Source organism: Eublepharis macularius, chromosome 5, assembly GCF_028583425.1.
Source record: "Eublepharis macularius isolate TG4126 chromosome 5, MPM_Emac_v1.0, whole genome shotgun sequence".
Classification (NCBI taxonomy): domain Eukaryota; kingdom Metazoa; phylum Chordata; class Lepidosauria; order Squamata; family Eublepharidae; genus Eublepharis; species Eublepharis macularius.
The window spans coordinates 78037967-78052968 of record NC_072794.1 but is presented as its reverse complement, the minus strand read 5'-3'; the positions used below and the strand labels follow the sequence as shown (position 1 = coordinate 78052968).

Genomic DNA, 15002 nt, shown 5'->3' with positions numbered 1-15002 from the left:
AATATGCTTTAGATATGTTATTTTAAAAATGGCTGCATTGATTAATATGTTAAAAAAGTCCTTGGCTAAATAAAATTCCTCAAAGAAACTACATCAATAGGCTGCACAAGAAATGTCACCATTTGTATTCATGTCAGCTATAGCTCTTTCAGCTTAAAGGAGATACTGTTAATACATACCTGCGTATGAATAGTTGATACAGCGACTATTTCTACATTAAAAACTCCCTTATGGTTATCTACCCACTTCATTCCTGGCAGGGGCACCTGATAACAAAACCATAAACAATAAAACCATTTATATGTGTGTGTCATTACAATGACACCAGAAAGAGCAAGCTTCTCTGCAAAATTAAAATTCTTCTAATAAGTAACTCCAGTTCAAATTAATGCTGGATGATATTAACCTATTTTAAAGTTTGCTATGAAAATATGCAACCTGACTATTCCTGACATTTGCATTTACTAAGTAAATCTTCTCAGTATAATGAATGACTGACCTCTGGAGAAAGCACAGAATAGGCCTGTGGTGGCTTCTCCAATGAAACAGGGAGGCAGAACTGGCCAGTTTTCAAACGTCCATTCTGGAGCATTGGTATCCACTTTAATATGGAAGAAAATGCAGAAAATGTTTATTTGTAAATATGTTAAATACACAAGAAATTTCCAGTTCACCCAGTGTGAAAAAATATCTGACCTAGAGGCCAAGGGCCTCTAAATAAAGTCAAATCCCCTAAATAAAGATTGCTTAGAGTTGCACTCTTGGTCACTTAAGCCTAAACTTCCAATAGAACCAGAACTTCGCCACATGCAGCATTATTACAAAATCTGCTGTAAAAAGATTAAAATATTGGAAATAAAACTAACATAAAAATGAATGTTCTGTGTCTCCTCTCCTCTTCTCTAGAGGGACCAAAATGGAGTTATATATAAAAAAAGAAAGCATGGGGGTGGAGTATTTACCGTGTATCCAACAGGAGTTTCTAGTGGAGTGTTTTGTTTTTGCTGACAACTGACATGATAAAAAGTGAAGAGCAGGTGGTGGTGATCTGTTAATGTGGCAGGGAGTTTAATCTTGATTTCTTCATGAAAATCGGGAGACCTGTTTTACAATAAAAATATTTTTTATATATAAAAGTCATCAGGTATAAATAACTGCTTGTATATCAAATGTTTTTTTCCTAGAGTGCATTATTCTGCATTTGTTAAATGTGAACCTTTGTGATGACAAACATAAAGAAAAATGAAAGAACAAGTACTCAAAATAATGAAAATTTTCTTCTTTATGGTCAATTCTCATGCCTGCCTGTTTCTGTCTATGATCCCTAATCTCAGAGGACTGAACCACACATTACACTGTACCCAGTCTCCACAGGTATGGTTATATCAGATATTCACTAGGAGTTCCATGTCCTGAATGTCCAGCAATTTTTGAAACTTAATTCACAGGTTGGATTCGTATCAGGAATGGGGCATGCATGTAGAGGGGACTTAAGCCTTCCTCCCTGCATTTTTATTTGTCCTGTTGGAGAAATTTAGCAAAGTCCACCATTATACATAAATTTACCCCATGGGGCAAACAGCACCTTTCTGGGCTATTTCAGGTCAGGAAAATGGCCACTGGGGGGCGGGGGGGCTTAATGGCTTATGAACCACAGGGAGTTATATCTAGCAGACTAACCTGAAGTTATTACAATGAAGGATTTTAAAGATAATAACCAATACCTTCAGGCATTCAATGGATTGAAAACTTGCTATAGTAAGTGTATTATGCCTAAACTATGATAATATTTTTCACTGCTCTATGTAGACTGCATTACAATAGAGCCTCCAAGGTTACTGTAGCATGGATCAGTGTGGTCAGACGCACTGAATCAAGGTAAGGAGCCAATTTACACACTAAATTGAAATGGAAAAGGTCATTATTTGCAACTGCACCTACTTGTTCTTCTAATAGCGGACTAGGACTCCACATCACTCTCAAGTTCCACAATGAACCACAAAAGGCCAGCTGGATTCCATCACATGTAGGCAAAGCAAATATCTTTTAAGATCTCGCTTTCCTGACAAACATCACATTTGTTTTTTCAGGATTCAACTTCAACCTAGTTACCTTTAGCCATCTGACCATAGCTGCTAGGCATTGGTCCAGGATGGTAACCAATTTACATGATAAGCACTTTGCATGTCTTATGGACTTCTACCATACAGATGTATTATGGGGCCTCCCACATGGTAGACATTGTGAGAATGGGTCATGTGGTACAGTGGTGCTGAGCTTTCACCAGGAAACCTGGATTCAAATTGCTGCCCAGGCACTGTGAACCAGTTACTATGTCTTAGTCTCTCAAACCTCTTGTAAAGCTAAAATGGGGAAAACTCTATGTAGGCTACCCTGAGGTTCTTGGAAAAGGGATCTGATACAAATAAATAAGTAATTTGGCATTGACCAAGTAACTACTGACTATTACCAAATACCACCAGCAAACTATTCCATAAATGAAAGGCCTGAAAAAACCCTAGGATTCTAGAAATTAGATGCTAACACCCACAAATTTGAAACTTGTATTCAGCCTTTAACTCAGCTGATAGTGAAAAAGAATTTGTATAAGGGATATAAAGTATTTTCCCAGCCCATGTGTATATCTTAATAATGAGAAGTCTGGGGTAAAGTGAAGCTTTTAAAATCTATTGCAGCTCAAACACCAACTTGCTAGGTTGGTGTCAAAGCATCTGTCCTGCATAGAGAATAGTCCAGGTTCAGTCCCCACCTCCTCCTGTTAAACAATATCAGATGTGCTGTCACTTAATGTAGGGATGTAGGCTAGATGGGTAGTTTTAAAAAACCAAAAGGCAAACTATAAAAATGCAATATTCTTTAATACAATATACAATCCTGTGAATACTATGTCCTGTGAAGTCAGATGTTATTTTTAAAGCGTCTTTTGCATTTACCTGTTATGATACACAACAGCTGTGTAAGCTTCCTTTGAAAATTCGGCACAGCTGGATTTTCCAAAGATTACCTGCAAAAGTAAACAAAATAAGACATTTTAAATGTTTTTTCGAACGTAAATCAATATGGCCCCTTAGCCTAACTAAAATTTCCATTTTGTAATGCCAAAAATGAAGATTAAGGCCTTTCTTTCTATTGTGGTTTGAAACAGTATAAAAACAGATTGAAGAATGTTTGGACTCCTACATTCTCTGAGGCACTGGCTGTGTGTAGGAGAATCAGAAGAAAATTCAAGGATGCAAGAGCAGGCACACAATGATGAAAACACATGGAAAATAAAAGGATGCAAAATATCACAAATATTTACATTGAAGGCTACCAGTAACCTGCATAGGACTCCATGTTGGTCTTGTACCATCAGGAGTGCTAATTGGGTCAGGGTAAGTATAGCAATACTGCTGGGACTAGATATAGATCACATCATCCCCCAAGAGGCAGTAAGAACACACAGAATCTCAACATGGTAATGACACTTAAAATGAAACATGCATGCACAAACACATAAAGCAATCAAGAGCACGCACATACAGATGCACCATACCGGCATTGCATTACTTGGATCCTCCCCATACATAAACTGGACTTTTACAGTAATATTCCGAGCAGATCCTTGACGGTTAGCAAAGTTAAGGGTTTGAGGATATACAAACAGAAGGTTTCTGTGAAGTAAGCAGAAGGGGTAATTAAAAAACAGTGGGGATAAATCATTGAGTACATCATAAATTAAATGCTGTAAGTAGAAAGGCGGTTGATAGTGTTTTAAATAAATAAATAAAATAAAAATAAAAGTTTCTTTGGTAATCAATAATCAATATTTTGAAGCAGTCCTAATATATTCAATAATACTATTTATGTATTGTTTAAACTATGCAAACTGACTTACGGTCTGTGACCCAATATCTCTGATAATAACTCTGAAAGGAGGTAAATCTGTGATTCCCAACCTTGTCAAGTATGGGGGGCCCCTTTTAATGTCAAAATATTTTGCAGTCCCCACTATAGCAGTTGTACTATTAATATCCGCTGATTGAGAAAATACATGACGAAAAGCTACAATTAATTCAGGAACATTTTAAAATGACTTTGTATTTTCTTAATCACAACAACATCTACATACATTTGGTATTTCATATATATATATATGCACAACCTCTCCTCCTCTGCACTAGTGGCCACTCCACTATATAGTGACCACTCCAGTATAACTGCAGATTGATGACACACATCCAAGGAAATTGGAAACCAAGCCGCAGAACTGTGAGTGCAGTCCACAGCGTGCTAACTATTTGAATTATACCACACAATACAAGAGACAAGAGCATCCAAAGCATTTTTATATTGGTTTCTAAATGTGTAGGTGTCTTTGTTTAACACAAATATTGTATAATTGACCACTGAGTAAGGCCTGAGGGCCGAAACCCATCTGGTCTGTCTTTGCGTCAGTCACCGGTCTGTAGCATCATCTGTAAATGGAGAATGTTTTCGTTACTTTTGACATATGCATGTAGCCTGCAATTTAGGTCCTATGTTTTTAACTACAACCTTGTGTACACTCATAATAAATACTTATTTGGAACATTTTTATTTTAGTTTATAACTTGACCATGTATCTTCCCCGTACCCAGCAGGGTAAGCATGGGGTGCTGCAGTAATCTAGCTGGCAGATGAAGCCCAGCTGGCAGCTGGAGCAACACAGAGTCGGGGTGGTGGTGGCTGCCATAAAGGCAAGCCCGAGGGGAAGGTACAAAGTAGAATCCTGTCCATAGCCACTAAGGGACCCTGGCCCACTAGGGGACCCTGGGGATCCTGGTTCCCAGGATGGGAACCACTGAGGTAGATCATTAGTACTTATACACCCAGCTACTTCTTTGTTTATTTCCTCTGCATTTTTGCTGACGTATTTTACTCTGAATACTGATTGACTGATTTAATCCAGGTTTTTCAGCTTCAAGCACATTACATACTGGATTACAACCGTAATTGAGGATTTACATCATTATATTCTTAACTGCCTGTTGTATGCCCAACCTAGGACTAAGTTTCTTTGAGATGTTGTCCAACCTTTGTACCCACTCAGATTCCAAGAAGATTGTAGTTTTACTAGCCAATTCTGATGCTAATATATCCTACAAAATGGCTTTATATGCCCTGGCTGCAAAAAAAATATGGACTACTGCTGTCTTTAAGGGATTAAATTAACATTAAATATTGTGGATTTGTACTGTTTTTATTGACTGTGTTTACTTTTATTGTCTTATATGAATTTGACAACTGAAAATGGTTTATTGGTTTTATTTTTAAATTTTACTGTTTTGATTATGTCACATCAATTTTATTCAAACACATTTCTGTTTTTATTCTTGTTATTCATGACTTGTAATGGCATATGGCTAAACACAATAAACCTTTACTGACTACTGGATTACATTAAGCTTTTTCTGAAGCCTACAGGTTTATTTTTATTAGAAAGATAGAAAAAACACAAAAAAGGAAAAATATACAAAGGATTCCAGTACATAAACATAATGTAGGAACTGATATTAATAGCCAAATTAAGAGCAATTCAAAATCCAAAGAATATTTTAAATGACTAAAATTGACAACAAGTGGCTGCATCTAAAAAAAAACCCCTCGAACTGTTAGAAATGAATGTATAAGAAAAGAATAACTGTATATGTACTAGGGATGAGCTCTTTGGGTATCTGATTCAGGTTTTTTACCCAAATCTGGCCCTATTTGGAAAGATTCAGTATTTCTGATTCGGAAATACTGAAGCAAATCTTTCCAAAGAAATTCAGATCGCTTCGGAAAGCTTTGGGGCACCTGGGAGCAGTTCTGAGGCTAAATCAAGCTTCCCGCGCTTTCTTAGGAGAGGGGAGGGGGGAGAAGGAGTGAGTGACTCACTACAACCTCCTCCTTACCCTTCCCATCTTGTAAAAAAAGGCGGGAAGCTTGAATTAGCTTCAGAACTTTGCTGGCTGTTTGCAATGCATTGCAATGCAAGCAGGCAGCCAGCAAAGTTTGCAGAGATTTCCGCCTAATTTACAGGATGGGAGGGATGAGGAGGGATGAGTGAGTACAAGGGGGAGGAGGGAGGGGGATCAGGGAAGGGAGGGGGAGTTAGGAGTGGCCTATCCCACTGCTGCATCCTCCTTCCAGTCAATGGATTCTCTGGAAGGAGATGCAACAGGGGATTTAAATTGAAGGCTTGCCTTTTGGTCAGTCACTAGGGGGTTATAAATGTAGTGCTGCTCTTGTTGTATGCTGTCTCCCACCCTCAGCCCAGGAACTCCAAGAAATAAAGTGTTTTTGCAAGTAATTGTGTGTGTGTTTATGATTCTCTGATGTGAGGATAGTTGTGGTACTACTGTCTAGGAGACTGTTGTGCTGTGACACTAGTGTCATGTGCCTTTAATGCTGTAACTGAAAGCTAAAAAATAAAAAAATTGAACTTAATTCAATGTGTGTTTCTGTGTTATTCTCTGGTGTGAAGGTAAGTTCCCATCATATGGAACAATGGGGAGTGGCTGGCCAGCCTGCTCTGGGGGTGGTGGGGAACTTGGAGGTGCGTGTCTGAGGTTCAGGTGTGCTTTCCCAGAGACAAGGTTGCACTCAGGAGTGTGCCTTCCACTGTGGCACCTCTGGCCTGTGCAGAATTGCCCTGGGAACGACAGTTTAAAAGTTCTCATCATAAAGAACAATGGGGAGTGGCTGGTCAGCTTGCTCTTGGGGTGGTGGGGAATTTGGGGGTGCGTTTCTTTGGGTCTGTTGGGGGGTAGATTGAAAGGGGGATTATGCCTGTGGCCATGGATACTACATTCCATGTGTTCCTGATGTGGGAGTCTGTATTTTCCTACAACAGGGACCAATGGAGAATGGCTGGGCAATAAAATGGCTGGGCAATAAAATGGTATGGTGGGAGAACCACCTTTGGGCCATTTTATGGCCCCACAAAGTGCAATCTCCCTGAATCTGAGAGGAGTAAAGCAAGGTTGCCATTATCCCCGATGCTATTCGCATTAGCAATGGAACCCCTAGCAGATAGAATTCGAAATAGTGGTAGAATTCAGGGATTTCAAATAGGTAAGGAAGAACTTAAGTTAAATCTTTTTGCGGATGATATTCTGTTGACAATAAGTAATCTGTTACAGGCAATAAGAGAACTGCTAGTTATTTTAGAAGATTTCAAGTCAAGCTCGAGGCTCAGAGTCAATATCAAGAAATCTGAAATAATGTTTCTTAACGTAGATAGGGAAACTAAAAGAGAGATATTAGTTCTAACAGGGATGAATTCAGGAGTAAGTAAAATTAAATATTTAGGAGTATATCTTGTTAGAAACATAGAGAAGCTACAAAAAATCAATTATAATAAGGTTTGGACAAAGATAACAAAGAAATTGAAGGATTGGAAGAATAAACATTTGAGTATTTTAGGGAAAATTAGAGCAGTAAAAATGTTTATACTACCAAAGATGCTATACCTACTTCAGGTACTTCCAATAGAACTTGACCAGAAAGATATAGGGAAATGGGACGAAAATATTAAAAATTGGGTGTTCGGACGGAAAAAGCAAGAATTCCAAAAAAATTGGTATATATGCCCCAAGATGATTTAGGATGGGGACTCCCACATCTGCAAGCTTATTATGATGCATTCCAGTTGAAAGCATTGATGGAGCTAGAATGGAGGAAAGGGGATAAGTGGGTAAGATTTGAATCTGCAATCAATAAGGGAGCAGGTAGTTATGGAATTTATACTAGAGATTTGCAAAAGGAGGTAAGACAAGCAAAGGGCCCAAGAAAAATAGCCTTGATTGCAAGAGGTGGAAAACTGGGAGAAGGAGATGAACCCGAAATTTTGGGAAGATCTTAAGGCGGAAGGTATAACTAGAGTGAAGGATATGTATAATGGTCAAGGGGATTTGTTACCACTTCAGGAACTGAATCAAAAATTAGGGAAAAGATATTGGTTAAATTTAATGGGGTTACACCATTTAATTAAACAAGATAAATATAAAGAAGCTATTAAAAGGGAAGACAATAATATAGAACATGCACTATATGTGGGTGAAATAAAGTGCTGGCAGGGAAAATCTACCTTGAATTGGTGAGGGATAAGGAGTTTATGTTTAGAACTTTAAAAAATAAACGGAATAAAGAAAAACAAATAACTTCTGAGGAGGTTAACAAGTTAATGGTGAATTTGAAGACAATCAAGCTAGAAAAGTATAGAGAACTTGAAAGAAAGATAATTATGAAGTGGTATAGAACTCCTGCCCAATTGGCATACATGCTTAAAGGGATGAAACCTAACTGCTGGCATTGCAATGCAAAAGAAGGGCAGTACTCCCACTTATGGTGGGAGTGTCCAAAGGTCATTGATTTTTGGGAAAAGATACGGGGAAAAATAGCATTGGTATGTAAGGTTAACCTTAATATAGATGTAGATCTATTATTCATGGGTGTACTGGGAAATACTAGAATTGAGAAACAAAACCAGGATATTTTTAAAGCAATGTTACTAGCTGCACATGCAGTGATTGCATATGGTTGGAAGGAGAATTTAAAATGGACCTTAGAAAGATGGAATGATTACCTATATGAATATATTCAATCGGATATGTTGGAATGTTTAAAAAAAGATAAGGCATGGGATGGGAAAATGGAGGAGATAAAAGAGAAATGGTCTGTATATTTTCAATGGGTATATAATGGAGAAGCCAATACAGCTATATTTGGAAAATTGGAAAAAATGTGCCTGTGGCTAAAAATTTAATCTGTGGTTATATGATGGCCACCTTGCGGGGGGGGGGAGGGTTATAAAAGGGGTAAAAGATGTATCATAGGAGAACTGGGACTGTATTGCAATGTAATAATATGTGATGCATTAATAATAATAAAAAAGAAGCAAGTTGGAAAAAAACAAAACAATCTCCCTGAATCTTGGGGGAGGGTAGGAGGAGAGGTAGGAGCAGGTCCCCTGAAAATTGGGTGCACTTTGCTTGCAAAATGCCACCCCAAGCCACCTAGAAAGGCCCTTTGTTTTTCCCCATAGGGAATAGTGGAGAGCGGAGGAGGATAGGGGCACCTTCTTTGGAAGGCCATAAAATGCCCCCCAAAGTGCAATCTCCCTGAAACTTGGGGGAGGGTGGGAGGAGAGATAGGAGCAGGTCCCCTGAAAATTGGGTGCACTTTGCTTGCAAAATGCCACCCCAAGCCACCTAGAAAGCCCCCTTGTTTTTCCCCATAGGGAATAATGGAGAGAGGAGGATAGGGGAACCTTCTTTGGGGGGGCATATGCCCCCCCCGAAGTCCAATCGTTCTGAAACTTGGGGGGCATTAGAGGAGAGTTAGGAGAAGGTCCCCACCAAGTTTGGTTTGATTCGTAAAGAAAATGCCCCCCCCAGGTTCCCAGAAAGCTGAGAGCATGTTCCCCATTGAAAATAACAGCCAAATCTTTACGAAGCAAACCCGAATCTTTCAAAATTGGGTATTCTGAAGCGGCTTGCTGCTTCAGAATTCCCTTTATTCTGAATATTTACAGATTCGGGTACTTCGAATTGGCAAATCCGCATCACCCTGGCCCTGCACACCCCTAATATGTACATACTCTTACTTCACTTGCTTTTAGTTTATGAACCGGATGTGCAGTTTGTTCTGAATATTGGTTCTCTGAATACTGCTGATTCGTTCTGTACTGTTGTAATTTTTTAAAAAAATATTGTTAATACAAGACCTAAACAAGCGTCTATAAAGATTTTTTTCCCTCCTTGGATCCAGTCCAGCACATCTTCCCTTATAAATTCTGAGGGAATGTTCCTATTCCAAAATTCAATGAACGGAGACCACAAGTGAACAAAACAGTCTGAGCTTTTATCTTTCTTTATGGTTCCTGTTTTATCATAGGGTTGGAAGGGATCTCTAGCATCATCTAGTCCAACCCCCTGCACAATTCACAACTACTTCCCCCCAACCCAGACACCCCATACACTCCATGCCCAGAATATAGCAAAACACCGTCAGGATCCCTAGCCAAACTGGCCTGGGGAAAATTGCTACCTGATCCCAAGGTGGCAATTGGCCTTACCCTGGGCATGTAAGAAGGGGCCACGAGAACTAAGTACTGATGTAACCCTTCCAGCCCTTCCCCTCCTCCTCTGATAAGCACTGATGTAACCTTTCCTGCCCTCCCCCTCTGAGTTGCAGATCTTATGTTTTAATCTGAGTATTCTAAACATTGTAAAGCTGTGTAACATTATCCCTTTTGTTCCTGTTTCCCTTTCTATTTCTGAAACCAAAACATGTTTCTGAAATATGGTGCAGAATCATGTGATGATAAAAGAGATGCCAATAGTCCTGGAGAGAAAAATGTCATGTTCCTTTAATATAGGCTTAATGTGTGGAAATGGGCAGTTGAAGCTTTTAACAACAACAACAACAACAACAACAACAGCGCTTATATACCGCTCTTCTAGACAGATTAGTACCTCACCCAGAGTGGTGAACAAGTTAGTATTATTATTATCCCCACAATACAGATGGGACTGAGAGGAGTGGCTTACCCAAGGCCACCTACCGAGCTCATGGCAGCAGGGAGATTCAAACCAATAGAGTGCTGATTTGCAGCCGAACCACTTAACCACTACGCTACAACAGCTCTCATGGCAAAGAGATAATATCACTTGGTAAATAACACCTAATTAAGTCTCTTTTAAAGGGACATGACATTTTCCAGGCCTGTTGACAACACTTTAAGCAGCTCTCAAGCACTGAGCAAAAAAAGTGCAGACCAAGTATATTGCTCTTCACAGTATCTGTCCTCAGTTGACATTTTTTGAAACTGTTCAAGATTTTAAAAATCTGAAGCTCCTTCACACAAATATTATTACATAACTTACAGTATGTCCAGTAGCAAGTCATACAACAGCAGATTGATTATACAAATTAACAAACTCTCTGCCTTACGATGCTTTCCTTCACATGACTCTCCACTGTCAATCAGCTTGGTAGTGTCCTTGTGCTATTTAAGCTGGCCAATAAAGCCACATTACATTAGCTTTGTGCATTTCATACAGTAGAATAAGCTTAAGTTAACAGATTGGCAATTTCTTCTGTTTCAAATGAAGACCTTCATGCTGAATTAAGCGCTGGAATTTCATCCCCATTGGTCATCTTGCCTAATCAATGATCTCTTTATTATTTCTGTAGGCAGCTGCTGAAGAATTTTCTCCTTTTCTTTTGTAGCTCTCCTAAATTACCTCATTCTGGCATGAATACATTTGCTCAAAGTGCTTTTTCAAATAGAAATGGATATGAACATTTACTTTAAAATGTACTTTGCTTATAAAACTTTCATTAAGTATTATTAGTAGCTTAAAAGAGGGATTTAAATGTATTTGTGAAGCCAAGCTACATGATCCATATATTAAGAACAGTGTTCTTCTAAGGAATCACTGATACACTGGCCTATTTTTTAAAGTGGGCCTTACCTGTTTTTCCTAGTTTCACCCCTTTCTCTCAGAGTTTGAAATGAGTAAGTTCATTAAATAAAAGCCAGTGTGGTACAGTGGCTACAGTAGAAAAGAGCAAGAGTCCAGTAGCACCTATAAGACTAACACAATTTGTGGTAGAGTATGAGATTTCATGAGTGTCAGCTCACTTCTTCAGATACCTCAGATAGGGGTTACAGTGTTAGACTAGGATCTGGGAAACCCAGAATCAAATTCCAACTCTGTTATGTAAAGTCTCTGGATCATCTTGGGCCAGTAACCCACTCTCTCAGCCTAACTTACCTCACAGGGTTGTTGTGAGGATAAAATGGAGATGAGGACAATGTTGTAAGCTGCATTGGGTCTCCACTGAGGAAAAAAACTGGGGAATAATAATAATAATAATAATAATAATAATAATATCAGAATAGAGAGGTCAGACTTTACTTTCTTGGAACCTCATGAGATGGAGAAATAAATTCCAAGACTCAGAATTTTTCTTTTCTGCAAAAATGTGACATTCTGTGTATGTAGAAAACCTTGTCTTATGAATTCAGACCCCCAGTTCTCCAGGGTTATTGCATGCTCACGGAGAACTGGTTTTTAACAGTGGGCTGTTAAAAACCATACTAAAAGCCATGCCTGTAGGGACCTAGTAATCTTTGTTTCTGTCAATCTCAAGGCTGATTTCCAGGTCTTGAACAGTAATGCCCCGATTATTTCAGGGTGGTGGAGATTTGAGGCAAACATATTGGATATTTCGTTTGTGTATATTCCACCTAAAATTTATAAGTCCTGAGCCAGGATAAGATTTGGGATAACTTATCTGCCACTCTGGATGCCCTAGACTCTCACTTTCTACTCCCACGTTTTATATGGATACGTTAAAGTGTAGATTGACACTGGTTCTTTTGGTGACGATGCATATAAACAACAAGGTCATTTTGTATGCATGCCATCTGGTTAGGCCACCCCAGATATGTTTTTAAATAAGTTGGGCATGAGGCTCCTAGAAATACTTTCCTCTCATCACCTACATTGCCTCCATGGTACCCTCTATGACTCCGCCCAAAGCACCTATATATATGTCTGCCTGGGGCACTAGTACAACAGACTGTATCTTAGCCTCCTCATCATTACACTTTCACTGTTAGAGGTAGGAAACAGGGCTGAGGATGATTACGGCCCCTTAAGTGTGCCTCTTGGCTTTCCAGATGCAGTTGTTCTGAGTAAATTACTGGAACTTCCAGAAAAAGTCCAACAGGGAGCAAAAAGAATCAGATAGTCCATTCACCTGCACTCTAACACTGTACAAATCCTGGAGGCCGATGTCTTTCAATCGTTATGCCAAGAAACACCTTGGACATTTTGAAGATTTTCCAAAGAAATTGTCTGCCATCTCAGACTTGTCTTTTTTAGTGATAGACTTTAAAAATCCAAAATATATTCTTCTGCAGGCTGCTTTGAACAGGAGTGCAGAGTAGCTAGGAAGGAGTTTATTCACTGTGCACAAGAAGGGTGTAATCATGAAAGCAGAGCCTCTCTCCCTGTTCTCATATCTCTAAGGTCAGTCTACAAGAAACTCTTAAAGCAAAAGAAGTATGCTTTTGCCAAACTATAGTTGCAGGAGCAGGGTGAATCATGCAAGTCACATGGTAGCTAGTTGCCCAGTTGTTGTTTCCAGACTTGGACATAATGAGTCTTCCATCAAAGGCCAAAACTGCCCTGGAAGGACTCCCCCCCCCCCCGCCTTTTACTGACAGAAACCAAAGCTTGAAGGCTAGTAATACTGCGTGATTGCCGAGCAATGGTCACAGACAGTATTTATTTCTTAAAGCTACAGGCACTGTTTCTATCATTCTGGAGGGTTTTAATTGCCCCACTGTAGGTGTGATTATTTTAAGATTTCAGATTTTTCTGTAAATCTGGGGTGATTTTCAGGTTTGTAGAAATATCTGTCTTGTCTGTTCATGGCTCCAATCTCTGGATTTAAGTATCCACAGATTTGGCCATATTGAGAATTAGATATATTGATAAGTGGGGGACCCACAAGGGACTCTTTATCCTCACTGCTAGATTCCAGCTTTGTTAACTCTTCTTGCAAATATTCATAGCAAATCTGATTTTTCTCTATTCCCTTACAAAAATATTTGGCATAACATAAAACATTCTAAAGTCAAATAACCAGCTTTTGTGGAAGAACATATTAATTTCAATGTTGAATAAAATGTATTAATGTATGGGCTATGATCTATTTCAATAACTGAAGCCCAACTACACTCAAAAGTTTTTAAAAAAATTATTCTGCTTTGCGTATGTAGTCAACCACTTAATCCATCATACATGCCATGGACACTGCAAACTATTTTTGTATCATTTTATTTATAGAATAGAATAATGTTTATTGCATGCAACCAAAGGCCATTAAAACTGAGCGAATAAAACACATAAATAAATAAAAAACATGAACAGTACATGATAAAACTATACTGCTGAAAACACAAGAGTACATTAAAACACATTAATACACGGGGTCACTTTGTAGAAAAAGAGCGGCAGGAACTCATTAGCATAACTTATTAGCATAACTCATTAGCATATGCCACACCCTTGCCATCACTGGAAGTGTGTTATTAGCATAACTGACTTGCATATGCTGCACCCCCTGACATCACTGGAAGTATGTCAGAAGGCGACACCCACCCCTCAGGCTCCACCCCAAGAATCTCCAGGTATTTCCCAACTCAGAGCTGGCAAGCCTACCTGGAGAAAAATTGCTTCAAAAGCACAAAGAAAATAGTCAAGATGTTTGTTGATTTTATTATAAAATCGACAACTCTACAATGAACAATTAACTAATACAAATAACCGTAACTGATATATTTAACTAACACAGAACCAATCTGCTTTCAAAAGCTGTGGGAACCATAACAATGTCAACTTCAGTCAACAAAAAAATGAAAGCAACACACACACACACAGCCTCACCCACCCCATGATAATAAAACAGAATGAACTCAAAGCAGCGCGCACACACACACACACACAGAAACCCCTGAATGAAATGGAAAGCAGAAAGAACTCAAAGCAGCTAAAGCCTCCTCTGCAAAGGCAACCCCAGCAGCTCTGCTTACACTCGCACGCTCTCTCTCTCTCTCTCTCTCTCTCTCACACACACACACACACACACGAATGAAAAAAGCAGAATGAACTCAAAGCGGCTTACCCTCCTCTGCAGAGCCCTGCTGGGCCCCAGCTCACTCTCTCACTCTCTGTCTCACAGAGGAATGAGGGGAAAGCAGAATGAACGCAAAGCAGCTAAGCATCCTCTGCAGAGCCTGCAGGGCCAAAGGAGTAAGGAATCACGTAGGCAGATTCTAGAGCTTCCAGAATGGCATTCTAGTGTGTTTCCCCTCAAAATGAGCCCTGTTAGTACATAAGCGAAGGAGTCTCAACTGTTAAGAGCAGCTCAAGCCTGAATTTTCGAAGTTGCCAGGC

At 39.2% G+C, this 15002-nt stretch overlaps 1 protein-coding gene across 4 annotated transcripts in view; it reads right to left on the bottom strand.

Annotated features, from left to right (window-relative positions):
- DOCK7 (dedicator of cytokinesis 7) overlaps nt 1-15002 on the bottom strand; it is a 186206-nt gene that overhangs the window by 59952 nt on the left and 111252 nt on the right. For all 4 annotated transcript variants that reach the window (XM_054981568.1, XM_054981564.1, XM_054981566.1 and 1 more), the window contains exons 15-19: nt 3557-3674; nt 2955-3025; nt 963-1101; nt 500-601; nt 180-266 (exon numbers count right to left, since the gene is read on the bottom strand). In XM_054981568.1, coding sequence (XP_054837543.1) covers nt 180-266; nt 500-601; nt 963-1101; nt 2955-3025; nt 3557-3674 — 517 coding nt within the window. The remainder of the gene's footprint in view (nt 1-179; nt 267-499; nt 602-962; nt 1102-2954; nt 3026-3556; nt 3675-15002) is intronic.